General features: G+C 40.8%; 4 protein-coding genes across 14 annotated transcripts in view; 3 read left to right on the top strand and 1 right to left on the bottom strand.

The window, feature by feature from the left end:
• Positions 1 to 440: 440 nt before the first annotated feature.
• On the top strand, positions 441 to 5,617 carry si:ch73-352p4.8 (cystine/glutamate transporter). Of its 2 annotated transcripts, XM_031313480.2 has the most exons (13): positions 441 to 724; positions 807 to 1,072; positions 1,963 to 2,089; positions 2,757 to 2,872; positions 2,997 to 3,122; positions 3,260 to 3,359; positions 3,521 to 3,565; positions 3,655 to 3,778; positions 3,863 to 3,966; positions 4,075 to 4,171; positions 4,313 to 4,462; positions 4,548 to 4,725; positions 5,051 to 5,617. In XM_031313480.2, exons 2-13 carry the CDS (start codon positions 847 to 849, stop codon positions 5,113 to 5,115), a joined length of 1,458 nt encoding a protein of 485 aa, XP_031169340.1. In that variant the 5' UTR covers positions 441 to 724; positions 807 to 846; the 3' UTR covers positions 5,116 to 5,617. The 2 variants fall into 2 exon arrangements, with proteins under 2 accessions (XP_031169340.1, XP_031169339.1); XM_031313479.2 differs by having other exon boundaries at positions 444 to 1,072.
• Positions 5,618 to 6,123: 506 nt separating this feature from the next.
• Positions 6,124 to 13,415, bottom strand: foxm1 (forkhead box M1). Of its 6 annotated transcripts, none has more exons than XM_031313475.2 (9): positions 13,213 to 13,415; positions 11,720 to 12,204; positions 11,414 to 11,562; positions 9,674 to 9,865; positions 9,401 to 9,529; positions 9,126 to 9,185; positions 8,627 to 8,675; positions 8,348 to 8,520; positions 7,313 to 8,128 (listed from the first exon to the last, which is right to left on the bottom strand). In XM_031313475.2, exons 2-9 carry the CDS (start codon positions 12,165 to 12,167, stop codon positions 7,313 to 7,315), a joined length of 2,016 nt encoding a protein of 671 aa, XP_031169335.1. In that variant the 5' UTR covers positions 12,168 to 12,204; positions 13,213 to 13,415. The 6 variants fall into 6 exon arrangements, with proteins under 6 accessions (XP_035851696.1, XP_031169338.1, XP_031169335.1 ...); XM_031313477.2 differs by lacking the exon at positions 13,213 to 13,415 and adding an exon at positions 12,581 to 12,730; XM_031313476.2 differs by lacking the exon at positions 13,213 to 13,415 and adding an exon at positions 12,338 to 12,581.
• Positions 13,416 to 13,425: 10 nt separating this feature from the next.
• On the top strand, positions 13,426 to 15,251 carry rhno1 (RAD9-HUS1-RAD1 interacting nuclear orphan 1). 2 transcript variants are annotated; one of them, XM_035995806.1, is made up of 3 exons: positions 13,426 to 13,646; positions 13,801 to 13,991; positions 14,079 to 15,251. In XM_035995806.1, the coding sequence occupies exons 2-3, from the start codon at positions 13,827 to 13,829 to the stop codon at positions 14,817 to 14,819; spliced, it is 906 nt and encodes a 301-aa protein (XP_035851699.1). In that variant the 5' UTR covers positions 13,426 to 13,646; positions 13,801 to 13,826; the 3' UTR covers positions 14,820 to 15,251. The 2 variants fall into 2 exon arrangements, with proteins under 2 accessions (XP_035851699.1, XP_031169344.1); XM_031313484.2 differs by having other exon boundaries at positions 13,439 to 13,646; positions 13,804 to 13,991.
• A 684-nt stretch (positions 15,252 to 15,935) lies between these two features.
• Positions 15,936 to 20,992, top strand: part of zmp:0000000711 (tubby-related protein 3) — a 21,292-nt gene continuing 16,235 nt past the window's right edge. The window contains exons 1-2 of one of the 4 annotated variants that reach the window (XM_031313494.2): positions 15,979 to 16,057; positions 20,017 to 20,111. In XM_031313494.2, the coding sequence (XP_031169354.1) occupies positions 20,056 to 20,111 (56 nt within the window). In that variant the 5' untranslated portion in view covers positions 15,979 to 16,057; positions 20,017 to 20,055. Of the gene's footprint in view, positions 16,058 to 17,879; positions 18,109 to 20,016; positions 20,112 to 20,992 lie in introns of those variants that run through there. The other 3 variants (XM_031313497.2, XM_031313498.2, XM_031313496.2) reach the window with 3 other exon arrangements.

The following is a 20,992-nucleotide window of genomic DNA, read 5'->3' as shown; positions in this document are numbered from 1 at the left end:
GTCAATGTTAAACAGATGTAAGGTCTCCAAGTTTAGAGAACAAGTAGGCTACAAGTAGGAACAAGTATGTGTGACACACTCCAACAACACCATGACGAATTCCTCGTATGTGCAACGTACTTGGCAATAAAGCCCTTTCTGATTCTGATTCTGATTCTAAGTTTCAAACATTTGTTGTGCTCGTTTGTGTTTGTGGTCAGGCCAAAATAAAGGAATTCAACATCAAACCTCTTACATATTGTAAAACAGAGCTTTGGATGGGACAAGATAAAAAAATGTCTGTTGTTATGAACGCAGCCCTCCTGCAGTCTGTGCAGCTGCCTCTACATCAACCTGACCCTTTTTCCCCAAAGCCCGAAAGACATCCATCAAGCTGTACATACATAAGAGCACATGCACACATAACAGTACAATGAAGGAATGTGTCGAGCCTTTAAACGTGGTTACCACTTGCTGAGGCTGGGAAGAGTGCTGGCTTTGTTCCCTGACTGGGCGGGTGGGGTAAGAGCCAATAAGGGGAGAAAGCCATGCAGGACAAGTTAGGGGGAGAGGGGGCCATGTGAGGCCCGTGTTGGCCTCTTCCTACCACAGCTTCATGCACATTCACTAAAGTGCTGCAAATGTGTGTCCAGAAGGATTAACAGGAAGCACAAAGAGGACTGTTGAATGCTATTTTGGGGAAAGCATCAGGGGAAAAGTGGAAAGGATTTGGAGACAGAAAAAAGGTAAGAACTTAAGTTTGCAGGAGTCATATACAATAAAGGTGCAAACTTTTAATGAGCAGTTTGAAGGAAACTAAGTGAGGTCAGTTTGAGGTGTCAAGTTGGGATCTACGGCCACAGTGAAATGGACGGGACGCAAATAATGAAAGAGGATGACAAGAAGGAGAAGGCGGAAGAGGAGGTGGTGCACCTTCGGCGAGAGATTGGCTTGCTGCCGGCTGCGTGCTTCATCATTGGTACAGTGGTGGGCAGTGGGATCTTCATCGCACCCAAGGGAGTCCTGATAAACAGTGGCAGCGTGGGGCTCTCTCTGCTGGTGTGGGCGCTGTGTGGGGTGCTCTCCTTATTTGGTAAGATGCCTGATGGAATGATTTGTCTCTGCTGTCTTGGTAAACATGTAATTGTTAATTTCTGTGTTACTTGAACTGAATTTTACATGTATTAACTTACTGTAGGCCTATGTGGTTGGTACAGACATGGAATTGAATATTTTAGGAAAACAAAATATGGAATAATATATATTTTTAAACATTCAAAGCCATTAACACATATTTTGAATCCTTTTAAGAATTAATTCATTTTATTATTCCTTTTGGAAAGAATAATGAAATAAGATGATTCATTGTCACATTTAGTGGTTGTTTAACTTTTTTAATGTATTTTAGGATAGCTTCATGTAAGAGTAGATTTGTTTTCAATATGTCTGTCAATACATTTTTTCAATCCATCAATACATCAATTATTAATTACTGAAATGAATATATTCATCTGTCCTTTATTTCCTGCAAGTTATTCATAAGTTACACAATAACAAGACAAAGTGTCTACAGCCACGTTAGTGGCTCTGTGAGCACATCAATCTGCTATATAATGAAAAAAGACACAGAAATCTCACTTTTTACAATATGGCTGTTTAATATATTTTTTTCCTGAGCCAAGTTCAGCCCCGACAACACGTAGCAATGTTTTTTAAAACTGAAACGGGGTGCGTTGAACACCCTGTTGTGTGTGCAAGCACTCTGCCTTTTTATTAACCTGAGTTCACATACACGTCTCTGCTGATTGGGTATCACCTTTGACACAGCCAATAAATGAGAGACACACCCACCAAACCAGGCAGCCATTGCACATATTTGCACACCGTTTCACACCGTTCTGAGGAAACATGTCGTTCAACACAGAAACCGTAGTGTACGTTTTGAGATTGAACGTGCCCTTAGTCTGCTCTCTGTTCCATTAGGGGCCCTGTGCTATGCTGAACTGGGCACCAGTTTTACAAAATCAGGGGGCCACTACACTTACCTATTGGAGACGCTGGGGCCACTGCCGGCCTTTTTACGACTCTGGGTTGAGTTCTTATTCATCAGGTTTGTTTAGATTTGTTCCTTCAAGGGGTGTCACCATTTTGATTCAAATCGAAAATTGATCGAAATGAGCTTTCGATTTCGACTATCGGAACCAGAAGCAGAATCGGAGATTCGGCCAGTATTTCTTTCGATCTCCACCCCTGCCTACTTGCGCATGTTCGCAGAAAAAAAAACTTATGGGCTGGTGGCATGCAGCTAAAGACATAGGCTAACGCTAGCTTACCGGTAGCCTGTAGCTTGACTTTTCCAGACACCATGACCACTACCGGAGTCGGAGATAACGGAGAAAACTCATAAAACCCAGAAAATCCTCCTGCTTCCCTGAAGTCTCCGTGTGGAAACATTTTGCCTTACCCTTAGTGAGTTATGTAAACAAACAAAGAAGGTAAAGCATGTGGGCTCCTACAACAATCATGGTGCCTTCAGGTACATGTTGTTAAACTAATGGTGCATTCAATTGCGCCACTAAAAAAACTCGTTGCAAACTACCCTTCTGCTATCTTATTTGGGCATAGCCGTCCCTGTTGGAAAAAAAATGCTTTAATCAAAAATTGAGTCAAATTGTGACCTTAAAATCGAAAGTCAAATTGAATCGTGACACCCCTAGTTCTGTGTTTGTCCTGACTTAATCATCACACCACATAACAAGCATATTTTATCTGTCCAGGCCAGCTGTGGCCTCCTATGTGTCCCTGGCTTTTGGCCGCTATGTGGTGGAGCCGTTCTTTGCTCCCTGTGCTGCTCCCACAGTGCTAATCAAACTTGTCAGCATCCTGGGATTGAGTGAGTGGTTTTATACCTCCTTCATCTATCCACAATACCATTACCCTATATGTATGTCCCTGTTGTGTAAAATATAGATTCATAAGTTTTCCTTTACCAGCTATTTGTATTTGTGTCTCTGTAGCGTTTGTTGTGGCAGTCAACTGCTGGAGTGTGACTTGGGCCTCTCGCACTCAGATCACCTTGACATTCGTTAAGATGTTTGCTCTGGTCCTTATCATCGTCCCTGGTGTCATCGCACTGGCCAAAGGTGGGAGGATGTAATTATTTCTCCTGAGAATACAGATGGCTTTCCAGCTGTTAGGTCGTGTCAAATGATCATCATTTGATGATAATGCTGTTACTCTCTCTCTCTCTCTCTCTCTCTCTCTCTCTGTATTTTTCCAGGACAAACTGAGAATTTCCAGAATGGTTTTGAGGTTGACTCATTAACATTGGATAGGTTGCCACTGGCTTTTTATAATGGCCTATATGCCTATGGTGGATGGTAAGCAAGCTTTTTTTCTTACAGTATGCACATTGGCTTTTATTAAAAACTCATTGTCTTCTTTTTAAAATACATGGAACCTTTTCACTGTCTCTTTGACAGTATATTAAACAGTAATAATATATATTTTTTAAATGCTTGTGTGAACCTTTTTCATTTAGGTTTTATCTGAACTTCGTCACTGAAGAGGTCATAAACCCAAATAGGTATTTTACATCTGACGTTAGCTCTACACTTAATCTATTTTTAAAAGCCTTGTTGCCTTTACAATTCTGTGTGTATCCTCTTTTGTCAGAAACATCCCACTGGCAATAATCTGCTCCATGGTGACAGTGACAGTCTGTTATGTTCTTGTTAATGTGGCCTACTACACTATGATGACTCCCGCTGAGCTCCTGCTGTCTGATGCTGTGGCTGTGGTCAGTGCTTTATTGCATTTAAAAGGAAAATCATGAAGAAATATGCACTGTATGTTTAAATGTTCTAATCCTGTGTCTCTGCAGACGTTTGCGAACCGTGCTTTCGAGGGTTTGGCTTCTGTGATTCCCTTTCTTGTGGCCCTATCCTGCCTTGGAGCACTTAACGGTGGCTTCTTTGGGTCACCCAGGTAATCTGGGCACAGAAAGGTTATTATTGTCATTTATGTGTGTGCTTTAAAAGCAGCCAAGAATGACTGCTAACAGCCTGATTGGAACTCTTACTGTTTGTGTTGCAGGATGCTGTTTGTGGGAGCCAGGGAGGGCCACTGGCCTCCAATCTTTTCCATGATTCACATCCGCAGACACACACCTTTGCCTGCTGTGCTGTTACTGGTTAAGTACTTTCCACACACTTTAAACCAGCAACTTGTGTTTATTGGCAATATAATATTAGTAGAACATTACACTATATATAACAGTGACAGCAGAAGCAGACTGAGTATGGATAAGTCATTATAGCTGTATTGTCTCCAGTACCCCTTGGTGGTGGTGATGTTAATCACTGGAGAGATCTACCAGCTCATCAATTTTGCCTCCTTTGCTCGCTGGTTCTTCATCGCCTTGGCAACTTTGGGGATGCTCATCCATCGATATCGCTTCCCTCTCCACCCGAGACCTTTCAAGGTTAGTGTGTCCAACTGTACAGCATTCTTCATTATACCCTAGGCTAAACTGACCATGCACTGTTGTTTTTTTTGATGACCCAAAGGTGCCCCTGGTCATCGCAGTCACCTTCACGGTGGTTTGCTTCTTCATCGTGGGTCTGTCTCTTTACTCGGACCCCTGGAACACAGGGCGAAGCTGTGCTCTCACACTGACCGGGGTCCCAGTTTATTATGTGACTGTCTACCGCTTTCGCTTGCCCCATAGATGGAGACGCATCTTCAGTAAGTCATACCAAAATTATAACTCTATATATCCATTTTGCTGGGAAAAGATCAATATAGAGTATGTTAAATAGAGCAGAAGGTGCCTTGTCATTTTGGAACATAGCTAAACTTTTCTTAAGGTTTGTGTGTAATGTTAGTAACAGAAGAGGAAATCGACTTTTCACACAAGAAATGGTCCAGCTTATAATTGTTTACATTTTTTTACTAAAAACCGGCCCACTTAGCTTACTAAACCCCACTCTAGACATGTTATCTTTACTTAGGCAAGAATGAAAAGGCATCTCAACTCTTTCATAATTCTAATTCTCTTCAATATTCCCAGACTACTGCAGCATGCATCTGCAGATCCTTTTAGAAGTGACTCAACAAGAAGTGCAGACATACTGAAGACCCCAAAGACCGATTTCTACTGAGACTTCCTTTATACCACCTTAACAAATCCTAGAGTATTTTTTGTTTATCGTTTAAACCTGTGTTTTATATTGGTCCATTTTAATACTTAAATAAATGTAAGATGCTGTTTTGAGAAACTATTACAACTATGCTGGAAATGGGTGGGGTATCTGACTTCTCTTAGACTGCATTTAAGGCACTTAGCTCACACTTTTGCCATTGCCACTGGAAGAAGAAATACTTTTGTCTATCATTGTCATTCTTAATGAACATCTAAAGCTCTGCTCAAGATAGTCTTTATTTTTGTTTATGTTTTACAAAGTTCTTTGAGACTAATAAAGTCATTCTTGAATCACAATCTATAAATGGTTTAAACTATAGTTGCATAATATCGTTTTTTATCATCATCGCGATATCAACTTGCGCAATATACGCATCGCAAAAGGCTGCAACATATTACAATAGACACTCAAGAGATTTTTTCTGTTAGTTGAAAAACTATCAGCAGAAAACTATGGCAAACCGTTTTGACATAAAATCTAGATTTTATGTTAAAATGGCTTGCCATAGTAATCTGCACATTAAAATGTATGTCATTCTTTTTTAAGTGGTGCTTTTTATATTCAATTCAATGTTCAACTTGTTCAATAAAAGAATGTTGGAAATGGTTCCCTTTTGTTTTAAATTCAACAAGCAAGTTGTTCTATTTTAGCAGAATACTGAAAGCAGCAGAAATGCAGAACGGAGTACACGGTTTATTTATCACAAGTAATATTGTTATCGCATATTACCCCCATATCGTGCAGCCCTAGTTTAAACTTTTATTCAAATATAAATAGGCAACCTTACTTGTAGTTTTTCAGATGCAATACACCATACAGGGGTTTCAACATCACTGTACTGTAATTTGTGTTAAGTTGTAGAAACCTTGTAAGAAAGCTAATCAAAGAATACTTATGATTGAAAAAAAACAAAAAAAAAACAATGAATAAAAGCCCTTCGTGCTGCCTGAGGCGCCAACACCAGCTGATTTATTGTACAGTCATAGAAACACCAACTTCAGAAAACAGAACAAGGCACATGCTTTGAAAACTGTTTGCTAGAAACCACAGCATCTCACTCTTTGCATGCCATTCAGCGCTAACTGTAAACAGATCAACTCACTGCAATGCAAAACCTCTTGCATATAAATACACATGCTAACAAACCTGAGGGTATTATTAAAGCCATACATTATTTTGTGGCATTTTCAAAACGGGATATCCGAATATAACTGAAAATCTCTCATTCTGCCCTCCAAAGATGGTGCTGCAAAAAAACTGTTTCCCCTATGTTCCATTTCTGCTTACAGAAAACTACATTTGCATCTTTACTGAAAACTAATACAACCTTTGTCAGGTAGATCCAAAATATTCAGTATTTTGCTCCCAAAGACTACTTTAAAATATGGTGTTATGAGGAGTCACTGCATGCAAAATGTCCCTCTCTGCAGCTACATGCAAAATGTCCCTCTCTGCAGCTACAAAGTGCCTACTGATGGCATGCATAGAACAGGTAGGATTTATAAAGTCAAGTGGTGAAGACAGTGCTACAATTAATGTACAGAGACAATCCTATTGCGGTTAGTGCTATTTGTATTACTTTGCCATTGTTTATTGCTAACAATCTCACAATGTAAAAGTCGATTCCAGGAGGCCGCCTTAACCAGACGGCATGGATGCATCTCGCTGGCTTATCAGGCAATATATTTTCTTTCCATTTACATATGCAAAAGCAAAATTATATATTAAATTGTGCAAATCAACATACATAAGTGTATATGTACGTACATGTCTACAGACATATTTCTCTACTTGAGCGATTCGTTCAAGAGTACAGACGGATACGACTAAATAAATGATAAAAAAAAACAAAACAAAAAAAACACAGGACCTGAAAAAAGTTTTACGGAGAGAAATAAGAGCAACAAAAAAAAAAAAAAAAAAAGCAGTTGAGTGACGGAACCAATGAAAAAGCCAGAGGTGGAGAGGAACATCTGATGTAAGGGACGACAAGTGAGCAGCCTGCTAATTTGACCTAGTAACTAAAAGTAAAGTGTCCCTTACATTTTTTTTTTTTTTTTAATACTTCACTTTTCCCCATTCCATCCGATAGTGTTTTGGAAAACAAATGACATGTTTTGGCCCTCAGGTTACTTAAATTGAGGGATGAACTCGGACCAGCTGATATTGGCCATACCCAGGTCCTCATCGTCCAGACCAGAGAAGCTAATGTCCACTAGTATCTTGCTGAGGCTGTCGTTCATCGTATCCAGGACGAGGCCCTCTGTGATCGAGCGGTTAGCGGGTGTTGCAGCGCCCCCTGCCTGAAGCAGCTCTCTGGAGCAGCTGCTTCTGGGAGAGTCTGTCGGCCCCGGTACTCTGGGGGGAGCGGATGTGAGCAGCTCTCTGGGGGAGCTGAACAGAGGCCAGTCTTTAAAAGGAGTGTTGTTGAAGCTGAAGGTGGTGTAGTCATGCCGCGGTGTGACCGCAGGACCACCTGGTGTGCGGATGGGACTGAAGTCCAGAACCTCTTGACTCCTTTTGCCCACAGGAGTCACTTTCCAGGGCTCGGGTAAGACATGAGGAGGCTTGCTGGGCGTGGAGGAGCTCAGGTGGCTGTTACTTTTGATGGGGGTCTTGAAGGAGAAGTCCCGATCCGTGCTGGTGCCGTGCTGCTCCTGCTGGTGCTCGTCCAGCTCAGTGTCTCGCATGTCCTGGAAGGTTGAAGCGTCGGAGGCTACGCCAGAGTCAAAGAAAGTATTATCAGGGCAGAGGAGGACGGGCTCCTCGTGCACAGAGTGAACCAGGTGCTGTTTGCGCCGAGAGCTGCTGGCTTGTCTCTTCGGAGGGGCTTTTGGTGTCTCGCATTTAATTGGGACACATACCTGCTCTTCCTTCACCTTTACTTTGAGGTCTTTGTTCTTCTGAGGATACATTACCGCAGCTGGGGCGTCACCTTGTGTCACCTGTCAGACATACGACCATGCACTTTACAATTCTAGCAGTAACTGTGTCCTTCATACACGCATCCCCACATCAAAATCTAGTCAGAACTAACCAATATTTCTCCCACACAGCTGATCCCATATGACTATTGATACTGGGGGGAAAAAAAAAAAAAAAAAAAGTCTACAAATGTGTTTGTATTTGGCCATAAATGGGCAAAGCACGACAGAGTCTTTTACCTTAGGAGCTATCCGCACTCTCTTGGCTCCACGCGAAGTGTTCCGTTTCTGCTGCGAGACAGAAGGGGCAAACTGGGCCGATGAGGACGGCAGGTAGACAGAGGAGGTGACGGGGAGCTGGATTGGAACCAAGTAGGATTCGGTTCGAGGGAGGAGAGGCTTCATCCTCCTTTCTGTATGTAGAAAAGACAACAACACAGAGCAGAGCATCTTAATGACCTATTTTTTTTTTTATTTCTTCATATTAAACTCAAAGTCCTTCCATCTTTAATAACTCACCAGAGCTAGTTGGAGTTTTTCTTGCATCAGGAAGCATCCTCTTTTGTTGCTGTGGAAAATGAAATGACATTACATCACTTTTTTTCAGTGAAAACATAGTGCCTTACTGTGCTCTCTCCTTCCTGACTACACTTCAGTGACAATCTGGGTTCTCTCCCTTGTTTTTAGCAAGCTAGAACAGACATAAGTCAAAGTCAGACCTCTTAAAACTGTTCCTACTCTTAATGGAGGAATGATGGATACAGTGGTCTCAAAGCAGACTAGTCTATCAGTGTTACTTCTGCCTCCCTGCTGCTCAAATCATCTCCTGCAACAAAAAAAGATTTCTCTAGACCTTAGACCTCCATCTGCAGCTGCACTTTTGGGTCAAAGAGTCTGGTGACAAAAAAAGGCAAGGGAAAGTGGACGTCTGATTTTCTGTCCCTTTTCTGCTTTCTTCTGCCTGACTGCATGGATGAGGACTGTCCCTAGAGGAATTGAAAGGATAAAGCCATCTTACTTGGTGGGAAAATAAAAGCATTGGCACCGGAACAGGAGCAGTCATTGGGTCACAACCAGGCTGTAGAGAAAGATGTGGAATGAGGGAAGAAAAACATGAAGATTGGAAAAAACAAAACAAAACAATCCCCAGACACCATGGATGATTATGCTCATCAAACATACAAAATAATGAACAATAAGACAAAGTTAATGAGTTTCAGGGTTTCCTTCATTTTAGAGGTGGAAGAAAGTGAAAAGGGTGACGGCGATAAGAAATCAGTCAGTTGTGCTCACCTTGTACACCTGATCAAGAGTGAGGCATCGGTTGGCCTCAGGCCGGATAGTCCAGAAAGAAATTTTACCATCTGGTGATGTCTCACGAATGAACATGTCGTGTAGAGAGAGGTTATGGCGGATGGAATTCTGCAATTATAAATGAGCAAAAAAATAAAAAAATAAATAAAAAACAAATCCTTAATGGGCGTTTCAGTAGGTGACACTCAAAGACTTGAATCTGCTGTTATATGCACCCACGAATTATACATTTATTTTTCAGTTGTTAAGTACCTTCCATCCTGGTTTAGCCACTTCTTTGAAGTAAGGGAAGTGGTCCTCGATCCACATGTAAATCTCTTTCAGCGTCATCCTCCTGCTCTTCCGACTGTTGATAGCAAACTGGATCATGGCCATGTAGGAGTATGGTGGCCTCTCTGACATGGGTTGCTGCACAGCCTCTGCATCGATTTGTGTATTTTGTGCCTGTAAAGGAAATAAAGAAAAAGAAAGAGGCTTACTTACATGATACATGTGTTAAAGACAGATTATGTTAGATTAACGCAGACAACAGAAATTTCCACTAAATATTGATTAGGACTGGGTACCGAATTCAATACTTTTTAGGCACCGACCAAATTTACTCTAAAGTATCTAAAAATGTATCGTCATTCAATACCCAATTTCTAAATAAATAAGTAAGTAAATATAGTAAATATAAGTAAATCTCATCAGCGTCAGTGAGCCAATAAGCACGCAGCATGCTTTCTTTTTGTTTTATAAAACTGGTATCGAAAAAGGTATCGTTTAGGAACTGGTACTGAAGTCACGGTATTGCTACCAAATATTTTTGAATGATACCCAGCCCTAATACTGATGCATGAAAAAATCTTAAATCTGACATCAGTCAAGATTATGAATGTAAAAATTGTCACGAATCTGCCCCAAAGAACAGCACCATTTCTGACAAAAGGTGAGCAACATTGAGAGTTGCACTTAAGGCATCATGCTGATGCAAATAAAATAACTCTGGCCCGTGCAAAAAATGTAATAATTAAACTGTCACTCGACTAACAACTTCAACTAAGCTATTACAATAACCTCATTAGTCACAGTAACTACTAGGGTTGGGTACCAAAATCCGGTGCTAATGTAGCTCCGGTGCCTAAACGACCGTATCTACAGGACCGAATAGCAACACGTAGTACGGTGCCACTGAAATGTCTGCGCTGGCCTCTTATTCTCCGAAACAGACGTTAGAGGCAACAGAAGCATCGCTGCATGTCACGCTAGTTAACTCTACACTTAGCAGCAGGTAACGTTAGCCTACCGCTAGCTAGCAGCTGGTTTAAACACGGTTAAAATGCTGAAAGCTAAACGGTGTAAAGTGTGAGTGTATTTCACTGTAGAGGATTCCAACAGCGGGACGTTAAGCAGTTTGCAGCTGCCGTTGTCGGAAAAACAACACATTTGTTTACTTGAAACTGGCAGCCTAAGCCTTGTGGTGCATTCAAAGTTATTGTAAAATACCCTTTTCCCATCTGGTGATTGTTTTAGTTGTTTAACAGCAATCTACTGGTGAAATAAGTTATTTTTATTACATTATTAATAAATAATTTAATTTGGGCCGTATGGCCTTAGCAATAAACAAGCCGTGCTTCCTTTTTTTCTCAAACTTTTTTTTTTTTTTTTTTAAAGTATCAGTTCAGGCACCGGCACCGTTTTAAAAATATCGCTTTAGCCCTGGTATTGGAAAAAACCCAAACGATACCCAACCCTAGTAACTACAATCCTGCACGGTAATGTTTTGGCTCCTTGCTTTGTCTAGCAGCACAACTGTTTTCTGTAATCCCAATACTACAGAGACAATTGTCTCAATAAAATGTCAATTCATTTTGATTTACAGATCAGTTAAGGATGGTGTTTTGGGGACGTGCTAAGACATGCCTGAGATCAGCATCCGCTGCACCAAGCATTCATTGAAGTTTTCACATCAACAGTAACGATCACACTGAGGTAACAAGAGCAGCTGACCTGAAAAGGCTGTGAATTTGAGTTTTGGTTCTCCTTGTTGACCATCTGCTTGGCAGTATCCGATTCAAAGGCACATGTGTTCATTCTGCCCAGCCACTGAATATTGGTGAGGCTGTCATCTAGAGGGCCACACTCCAGCTCCTTATTCACTGATAAAGAAAAAGGAAAAAACATTATTGCTTTAACAAATGAAGGATTAAAGATAGCTAACCCAGTCAGTGCTATTAAAGAGGTGGAAAAACCCCCCAGTAAAACTCAACAACTGTACTTGAAATATCATCTTAGAAAAACACCTTATTTACATACATGCTTTAATTCCAGTGAGAGGTTTAGCATCCGGGGAGCTGTGCATAGTTTCAGCTTTCACTGGTTGTACAACTGTGGAGACGCCATCGCCTTCAGCAGCAGGCTGACAAAAAGATTCATCGTCATGGCTGCTATTCTCACTCAGAAGGATAAACTTGTTTGGTCCCTGGGCACCACACTCTTTGCCTTTGGCAGTGAGGGCCCCAATAACACTTTGAAGGTCTGCTGTTTTGGGGATGACAACCACCTGGGTATCAGACATGGAAGGGTGGTCCATAATGCGAATACCATCAGGGAAACACTGACTGGCAGCGGATTTTGAAGGTTCTTTGAAGCCTGATGCATCAGCTTGGCTTTGTGATTCAGCTGCTGGCGGATCATTTTGCTGAAATGGCAACTTTCTTCTTCTGAGGATCAGGGGTCTCCTTGGGCTCCGTCTCATGGTCATCAAATCATTGAAATGCTCCTTGGTGTTTACTGGTGTTCTGTACAAAAATAACACATAGAAAATACAAACATTTGGATCAACATAACGTTAGATTGTTTTAAAGCCTCCCAAATATTAGGAAAACATATTCAACTTTTATCTCTGCAACACACCATGCTAACTAGAACTACCTGTAGATGAACGTTTGCCTGGCAGACGGTATGAAGGCAATGCTAAGTTACAAACGTTAGCTAGCTAGCTAGCTAGCTAGTTAACAGTTAACGTTATGGATTCAAACCGTTCCCCTGTACGCTGATCGATTTTGATTGACACGAAGAAATCAATTGATGTCAAATACCAGTCAGAACCATACTGCACTCTGGTGGGACGGATTATATGTTAATAGTGGATCTCACGATGAAATTCAGCGTCACCTTGTTCCTGTGTCCGTTTTTAGCTGTGCAACTGCTCAGGTTAGCAGCCTATTTTCAGGTCAGTTGGTTAGGTTTCCTGGCGACTCATGCCTTTTAGAACAACAGTCGTTACCTGTCTACAGTTGACGACGTGTTTTGTGTAACGTTAACGTTACCGCTGATTCCCTGGCAAACATCCAACGTTTGTATGGATTCACATCTGACTGTTTTTATTAAAACAAATGTTGCACTGTTTTTGTGAAGTATGCCGAATTAAAGACTTGAGATTGTAATTATTGATTCAACATTTCAATTCATTTAAATACCGATGTACATTTGAAGAAAAGTAATGAAAACATTACAATGCCTTATTGTTTAAACTGAGTTCAATGTGACATCCATCTGACTCACACGAATGACATGCAAAAGGCTACGAAATAAAGATTTGGGAGGAAACATCTGTTTTGCCACGTTAAACTTGAAAATACAGATAAGCTATTGCACTTGGCTTTAACATTACATATTTCTCCCCGCGAACGTCATATGTTTTGAAGCTAAATTATCTAGCTAAGTGGCTAGTCATTACGTAGGTTAACAGCTAACGTTAGCTGACTACACCATTGTAACGAAAGCAAAGCTAGATAAAGCCATACCTTCATATTACTGTGATGTTTCAGGCAATTCCGCTTGGCTGGACTCCTACTAGTAGTTGAAACACTTGGTTCATATTCGAGGTTAAATCAAAGGATCCATGATATTTAGATATTTTTTCATTTAGTGTTATTTACATGCTGTCTGGTCGATTCAGAAACGTTTTTGAATTTTGGCGCTGTGGGTGCCACTTCCGTCACTTTGATCACGTGGTATAAAAGTGCACCAATAGTTGCTAGACAAAAGACCACGATGGCACCCAATCAGAGACGATGGTGGAGGAAACCGGGAAATAATCATAGGAAATAATGAGTAACAAGATGACGCAAAACAAAAGAAGTTCATAGTGGACAACGACAGTGAAATAACTAACGTTTTATACATGTATTAATTGTTTGCAATACTGGCTATGTCTGGCGCGAAGTATCACATTTAGGTAAGTACAACGTCGTGCTTGTAGCTACGAATGAAAACGTTCAAATGTATACAGCTGGCTGTTGACATCTGAACCGTAAACATTAATCTACATCTGGCACAGTATGCTATTTAAATCAGACAATTACATTGATATAGTGATGTTTTCATTCCAACAGGTATTCAGGAATGATTTCTTTTAATGCCCCGTAAAGCCATAAAAACAGAGAAGCCTCCCCTGCTGTTCCTGGAGCAGCCTTTGTGTGGAGCCAGACTCCAAAATGTGCCTGAAGTCCGAGCAGCACTCAATCCCAAAGACTTTTTCACAGAGACACAAGCACAGAACAGCTCAGCTCTTACTTCTTGGGTAAATTGTTGTGCAGTTATTTCACAGAATAATAAGTATCCTAAGTGACTCCATGTTTTTTAAGCTGTCTGTTTACTGTACTCTTAGGTAAGACCCCAGTTTGACCGTTCAGTTGCAGCTGCACCTCCAGTGAGACGAGGGAGGAGAAAATGTCATTCTGCCACAAGCATCCTTGACAGTTGCAGTCAGCTGTCCAGGAAAAGAAGTGTGTGCAAATTCCCTGCATTATCGTTTCAGACAAGGTCAAGAGACCAATCTCATCAACCAAAGAATACACACACAAAGAAATCTACAGAGTCTACTGTTGTGTGTGACGTGGGAAATGAACCACAGGGATCACACCAAATCAAAAGGACAGTTTCAGGTGCACAGTACTCAGACACACCAAAGAGACAGCCGACCTCAATCAGAAAAAGGAATGTGGAGACATTTTCCGATGGTGCTGCATCCTCCAGCAGATGTTTGGACCGGACTGAAACTCCATCTATTCAAGTGACAGAGAAATGCAGAATTCCAGCAGATGGTGTTTCAACACCTGCATCCAATGAGTACAGCACCACTGAGGTCAGCAGTGTCAATCTGCCACCTGATGTGGACACTCCAAAAGTAATTCAAGAAGGGAATAGTTGCCCCACCTCCACCTCTCTACACTTGCTACAGGCTCAGCCATGTACACCACCATGTAATCATCCACCTGACATTTTAGTGGCTGACACACCAGAGAGGGATTATGGGGTGAAGGTGACATGGAGGAGGAGGAGGGGTTTGATGTTGATGTTAAAACAGAGGGGCTATCTCTCTGATTCGGATGCTTTAATTCACAGCTGACGTAGAGATTTGGTAAGAACACGTTTAGGCAGTTTTGTCAACAGAAAAGAGACATTGATTCTTCAAACGGACCATTTATGTGACCAGAATGCTTTCTATGAACTATTTTTATCCATTGAATGGAGCTGCTGCATTTTAAAGTGATGATCACATATCAGTTCACTGACCGTTTACTTTGATCATCATAATGATAAGCCAAGGATGTTATGAAATAGCTCTCACTCACCCCCTCCACACAGCACAAAAAAGTTATTAATGTAATAAATCAAATAATGGACAAATCCAAATTGCAATAATTACAATATTTAAATAGTAAGCTTTTAGTAAATGAGAATTTATTTAGACCGATCCCAATTATACTGTACTGTTATAGATTATGTTGCAAATAAAAGGCAGTTCTTAAATTCAAATATAACCCTGACCTCTCACAACGCAAGCCTATTGTTTGTTACTCTGCTTCAACATTTTAATGGCAGATATATGGGAAAAAAAAGGTCATGTCCAATGTCCACGGGGACTGTAACTGATTTATCAAATGGCCAGTATCGCGCAAACACTATATATTTTTGTCAATGACATGAAATCTTGAGTCACTGGTGTAATAAAACCAAGAGTGCTGCTGAAAGATGACTTGAATACTGCTGTTGGTGATTGTAGGCAGTGCTGTGTAACTTAAAACCTACATTTTCTCTTTCAAATGTGTTGCATAAAATATATGCAATAAAAGTTTAAGTCCCAAGTAAAAACAAAAACAGTATACACTGCTAAATAGAGTATTCTGGGGTAAGATTTAGTTTCTTTCAGAAATGAAATATGGTGTGGCCATTTCAGAGAGGAACGACATCAGTAGTTATACCATGCAGAATTTATGTCTTGATGCAAATGAGTTTCTTGAACCACTCGTCATACATACTGGTCCCTGCAGCAAATCCTTGACCCATCCATTTTATATTTATCTTTTCATGCCTGTGAGGCACCTCTGAATTGAAGCTATAACATATTTCAAGGTAAAAGGACAGCTCTCTTACAGACGACAGCTCTCCACCCTCCTCCAGAATGTCCACCAATCAAAATCTACGTAAGTAATCGGCAGACCAATAGGAACGCCCGTTCTTAGTGTGCTCGGTAACTAAGGACCGAGTGTAACAGAGTTCTCTTCAACCGCGTCCACAAAAAGTACTGCTGCACGAGGATCTTCCTTAGCAACCGTGGATAAACATGAGTTACTACAGCATAAGGTAAAATAAAACATACATCGCTTGTACGTTGTGTAAGTATTTGTTCTGTTTGGCTAACTATTGAATGAGAAGCTAACCGCTGTCGTTACCGTTTTATTTTACCCGAAAAAACTTGACTGTCGCCCACAACTTTTATAAAAGGCACCATTGCATACATTAGCTAAATGCTGGGGGCTGAGGCAGCTAACGTTAGCTTATAATCGTAACAAGCCAGCTATAACATTACACAGCTGGCAGATAAACACAGATGACAGTTACCATGTCTAATTTATTTTCCAATTTTGACGATATATGTTACTCATTAATGCCAAGCTTAGTGAGCGAGCTAACGGTCGCAGTGTTACAGCACAAAATCGCTTCACAAACGTTATAACGCTAGCTGAACAATGGAAAAGGAAAGGAATTATATTAATCATTCAGCTACATTATCGCTAACGTTACAGTAACGTTACCTCAAGTGACAAACGTGCTTTAATTGTTAAGGTTTATTCGCTTATAAACAACGCCTGTTCGAATGAAACACATTTAGAAAACAATGGACTTCAGTAACAATGAGCAAACTCATCTTATCTAATGTAGAAAAAAACGTTTCATGTATGTTTAGTTACGTAATAACCAGGCATTCTTTGTTTATTTCATGACGAGCAATTTCTTGCGGTATTTCCGACGACACATTGTATAACACTCCATCTCCCTGAATATGTAGGATTGCGTTGTTTGGAATGTGGACTACTAGGAATGCAGGCTTCTCTGTTTATTTACAATGTTTTAAGTTATATACTCACAGATGGTGAAAGGCACTCAGACACGAAGATCTGACTAGATTTTGATTTGAATACAGAGAAGCGAGAGGCATTAGGAAAAAAAATGTTTGCATGTTTGAGCATGCCTTTCTGTGGCCTCTGTGTCTATTCCTGTAATGTAGTATAAGTTCTCACCACACAAATGAGCTGCTAAAGCTATATAAAGCTAACACTAACAATTAAGTAAGTAGTAGTCAGTAAATGCAAAACATGGATTTTATTCTTCATTTGAAAGTAACAGGAGGGATTGAATGTAAACATGCAGCAGTCAGACTCAACACAAATAATTTACCCATAGCATAATGCACCATAGCACTTCCTACACTTTTCTTTTGATGTCCCCTCTGCTGGTCATGCAAACAGTTGTTGGGAAAAGGAATCTAGTGTGTGTGTGTGTGTGTGTGTGTGTGTGTGGTGTGGTGTGGTGTGTGTGTGTGTGTGTGTGTGTGTGTGTGTTTGTGCACACAATGAAAGCTACTATAAACAATTTCAAACACTGGAGCAGCAGAAGTCTGCTCTTATTTTGCAGGGAGATAAAAATGAAAGTAGCTCACACCCTTTCCTGTTACAGTCCCAGCCTGATTTTTTTTTATTTAATTTGAGACATAGATACATCATGTAAAATCATGTTTATTTTACAGTGATGTTGAAACGTTTTTTAATTGCCTACTGTACTACAAACACATATGTGGCTTGCACAGTCAGTGTCAGTTGGTTCAGAGTTAGAAAATGACTAGCTACTACCCTGTTTACGTTTTCCCCCCAGATGTCTAACAAACACTGCGCTTTTACACAAGGAAAACTGTTGGCTTTGTAACTGTGTAGTAATGTGAGACATGGCAATTGACTCATTCCTTATCTGCACACATGCTGTGATGCACACTGCTCCATCCCAGACAGTTTGTGTTATAAAGTTCACAGATGGCTGACTCTGCATTTGTAATAATGAACCTTCAAAGACAGTTGAATAAGGGGCATGTTCTCTGCTTCTTGTTGCCTTTTTATTAATCTCTCACAAATGTATTAATTACATTTTTTTCAACGCACAAGCACCTCAGAGTGAAGCAACTACAAATACTGGAGCCTGCTTGCAGAGCTGACACATGTGAGGAGTGACAGTTTTCCTAACAGCATTACAAATGGAATGTTGAAAGGACTGACAAGATGAGTGTAGGATTGAAAGTGTGGGCCACTGATGCAGTTTTCTGTTCCCTTGTTGCACTGTAGTCATCAGTCATCATTGCTAAGGTTAGTAGTAAGAATGCACACACACATAACCTAAATTGAAAATGGGACATCTGTACTTAAATGGCATCAAAAGACATCCAGTGTCAGCCTAGAGTCATCAGCTGAAAGTTAATAGTAGCTAACAATTTTTTAGGTTGTTATTGCTGACAACTGTAGCTAGGTCTGCCAAGGCTATTTGATACTAACCCTAGTGGAATGTTTTCTTTGCTATGACTCTGGGTACAACAGTTACGCAACAGTTACATATAACATCACTGAGTACCATCAGTATCCCATTTACAAAAGCGTCCATGCCTAGAATTTCCTATAAAGTATACATTCTTTACAGAGTTGAACAAGGTCTGAAAGATCACAAATAAGCTTACCGCTTGCCACAGGAGTTGTCAAGCAACTAACTCTTGTTGCTTTTTGCATCGGTAGTTTACAGGAATTGTCAGCAAGGTTGGAAAATGAAGCTGACCCAAGTGCAATATGTGCTATGTGTCTAGCCCCAAAGAGGAATAGATGTATGGGAATGAATTCAGTACTCATCTTAGTTGACCATCGTAACACCATCATTATAAATCAATCAATTAAAAAGATTTCTGCACCAGGGTGGTGGTTGACCTCTGCAACCACAAGCATGGCTTGTGATTTACTGTGGTTGTCCAGTTGATTCCAAACACATATGGCTCAGCTGGCCAGAACAATCCACTCTGTTGCTCAATTACTGTCTGAAACACTGAAAAAAAACATCCCTGGTATTTGTAATGGACTCACTTTGTCCTTGTTGAATGCTACAACACTGCATACATTTCACTGTTATAGTTTCTGCTGTATGTTCACAATACATCTGTGTTTCTGCATGATGTTATGATCAGTGCCAAGTGGCACTGATCATAACCATGAGAACAGTGCCACAAACAAATAAAAGGACCATTGTAGGAGAGTCTTGAGTGAAGTGGGTCCCCAACGGAAATGTTATGATTATCAAATATCATAGCTTATTTCCATCATTTGTTTTGAGCTCAATAATTACTCCCTCTGGTGAGTGATTCCCCTGACTTATATGCTATTTTACCACTGTCTCTTAGGACAAACATACACAAACATACTCTTCATTTTCTCTGTGCTTTCTTTCGCTCGCTCTTGCAAATAGGCACAAAAAAACTGGACCGATTGTAACGCTCTGGTTTCCTAGCAACTAGATTAAGGTCTCCAGACCATGTCTGTTTTTAGAATGGGCAATCTATAGGTTTCGTTTTTTTTAGGTACCTTTATAAAACAGCATGTACTTATTATGAGGAACACAGACTGGAATGTCTTACTCATATGCTGACAGCTATTGAATAATTATATTGAATAAATTCCCACTATTGCGTATAATAGAGATGCCAGACAGAATGTGCATCTGTGGTCTGATATATGCAGTGCCCCCTTATGAGTCAGAGGAAATGAGCTGGGACTGATTGCTGAGTCTTTCAGAAATTTAATGGAAAGTAGTCGGGCAGTAAAATAAGGGAACTTAGGTGATAGCAAGTAGTCTAACTGATTAAAAAAAACTGTGATTTTATATCAAACATAAACAGGCTCAGACAGCTTACCTTTGCACTCATGGTATCAGGACTGTTTACGTAACTTTGCTAAAAATGTCTTCTCAACACTAGCATTTAGGCCTGTCACTTTCATACCCATCCCTAGTTGAATCCTTATGGGTTGCCCGAAGTGTGAAGTCATGGTAACAGCTCCAAGCCTCCCGACCTCAGTCTGCCTCAGGGCTGCTAGCTGTCACTCCCCTGGGTGGGATATAGCTACTCTTTGTCAGTGACATAATAGCAGAGATCTTGGAACCTGCAGGGTGTACTGTAAGGCAGGACTGCACAATAACTCTGAGCTCCAGTGTGAATATAAATTTTTGTGAAACTGTAGATAGCAGAGCCCTGGACTAGCATTCTTGCAGCCGCATCCATGGATACTATAAAGAATGGGGGATCTCAGCCTGTCTACAGTCGCTGGTCATACAGGTAGCTGCACACATACATATGCTCTTGGTATCATAGAAGCAGTTGTTTGAAAATAGCCTTCCTTGTGTGCTCCCAAAGACTTACGGTTTATTTGTCCCAGTAGGACCGCTGGCTCCTGCATTAACACACACATTGACAACCACATTTTTGCTTTAGTTCTCAGAGCTGTATTGACTTTTGAGGATTGAGAATTGCAAAGCGGTCTGTGCCAGGACGAGAGGTCAGCGCTACTATAATGTTTCTTCCAGTTGCTGCTCCATCCCTCTGGCCGGCTGAATGGCTGACCTGCAGTCAAAGATGTTCCTCTTGCTCATGTTTCTGCCACCATGTTGTTATTTATTCAGAGCATCAGGCTGTGACTGTGCTGTAACCAGAGTTGGTGATTTGCGTGTGTGTTCAAGCTGGTTTTTTTATGCTGTTGGCTGCTTGATTGGAACACTCATGTAACTAAGGATGTGCTTAGACTATCAATCCAACTGATTACTGAAACAGCTGAAGTGACTGTGACTGTTAGCATTTTGTTTGTCAAGGCTCAGAGATGTTTAGATTCTAATGTACCGGTAACGGCAGTATTGCCTATGTAACAATTTTTTGCCTTTATTAGTGATCCAGTTTGTTAGGGTTCATCTAAACTTTGTTCATTGCATTTGCTTAGCACACTACTTAAAGTTAAAAATATTTTTGCTGATTTAAATCCAGCTCTGTGTCATGGCAGTGTGGGCAGCGTGTGCAGATGAACGGTGTGTGGCTTCCCTCTGTGGCCGCAGCGCACAGAGCTCCCAGCTGAGCAGAGGTCTGCCGCGATTCAGCAGACCTTGGTTGCTCCAAGCTCTGTGCACTGGCACCACGGAGGGAAGGCAAAGTATCCCTTTACGGGTTTC

Source organism: Sander lucioperca, chromosome 20, assembly GCF_008315115.2.
Source record: "Sander lucioperca isolate FBNREF2018 chromosome 20, SLUC_FBN_1.2, whole genome shotgun sequence".
Taxonomy (NCBI): Eukaryota; Metazoa; Chordata; class Actinopteri; order Perciformes; family Percidae; genus Sander; species Sander lucioperca.
The sequence above is the reverse complement of the archived record's forward strand: the minus strand, read 5'-3'. Positions and strand labels throughout refer to the sequence as shown.

Excerpts from the sequence above, each read along its gene's own strand:
- si:ch73-352p4.8 (XM_031313480.2), top strand. The coding sequence starts at position 847 with ATGGACGGGACGCAAATAATGAAAGAGGATGACAAGAAGGAGAAGGCG. Across the intron at positions 2,090-2,756 it reads GTTGAGTTCTTATTCATCAG|GCCAGCTGTGGCCTCCTATG; the intron begins GTTTGTTTAGAT and ends TTATCTGTCCAG. Across the intron at positions 4,463-4,547 it reads TCCACCCGAGACCTTTCAAG|GTGCCCCTGGTCATCGCAGT; the intron begins GTTAGTGTGTCC and ends GATGACCCAAAG.
- foxm1 (XM_031313475.2), bottom strand. The coding sequence starts at position 12,167 with ATGACCATGAGACGGAGCCCAAGGAGACCCCTGATCCTCAGAAGAAGA. Across the intron at positions 9,866-11,413 it reads CAAATTCACAGCCTTTTCAG|GCACAAAATACACAAATCGA; the intron begins GTCAGCTGCTCT and ends TTTCCTTTACAG. Across the intron at positions 9,530-9,673 it reads TGGCTAAACCAGGATGGAAG|AATTCCATCCGCCATAACCT; the intron begins GTACTTAACAAC and ends TTATAATTGCAG.
- rhno1 (XM_035995806.1), top strand. The coding sequence starts at position 13,827 with ATGCCCCGTAAAGCCATAAAAACAGAGAAGCCTCCCCTGCTGTTCCTG. Across the intron at positions 13,992-14,078 it reads GCTCAGCTCTTACTTCTTGG|GTAAGACCCCAGTTTGACCG; the intron begins GTAAATTGTTGT and ends CTGTACTCTTAG.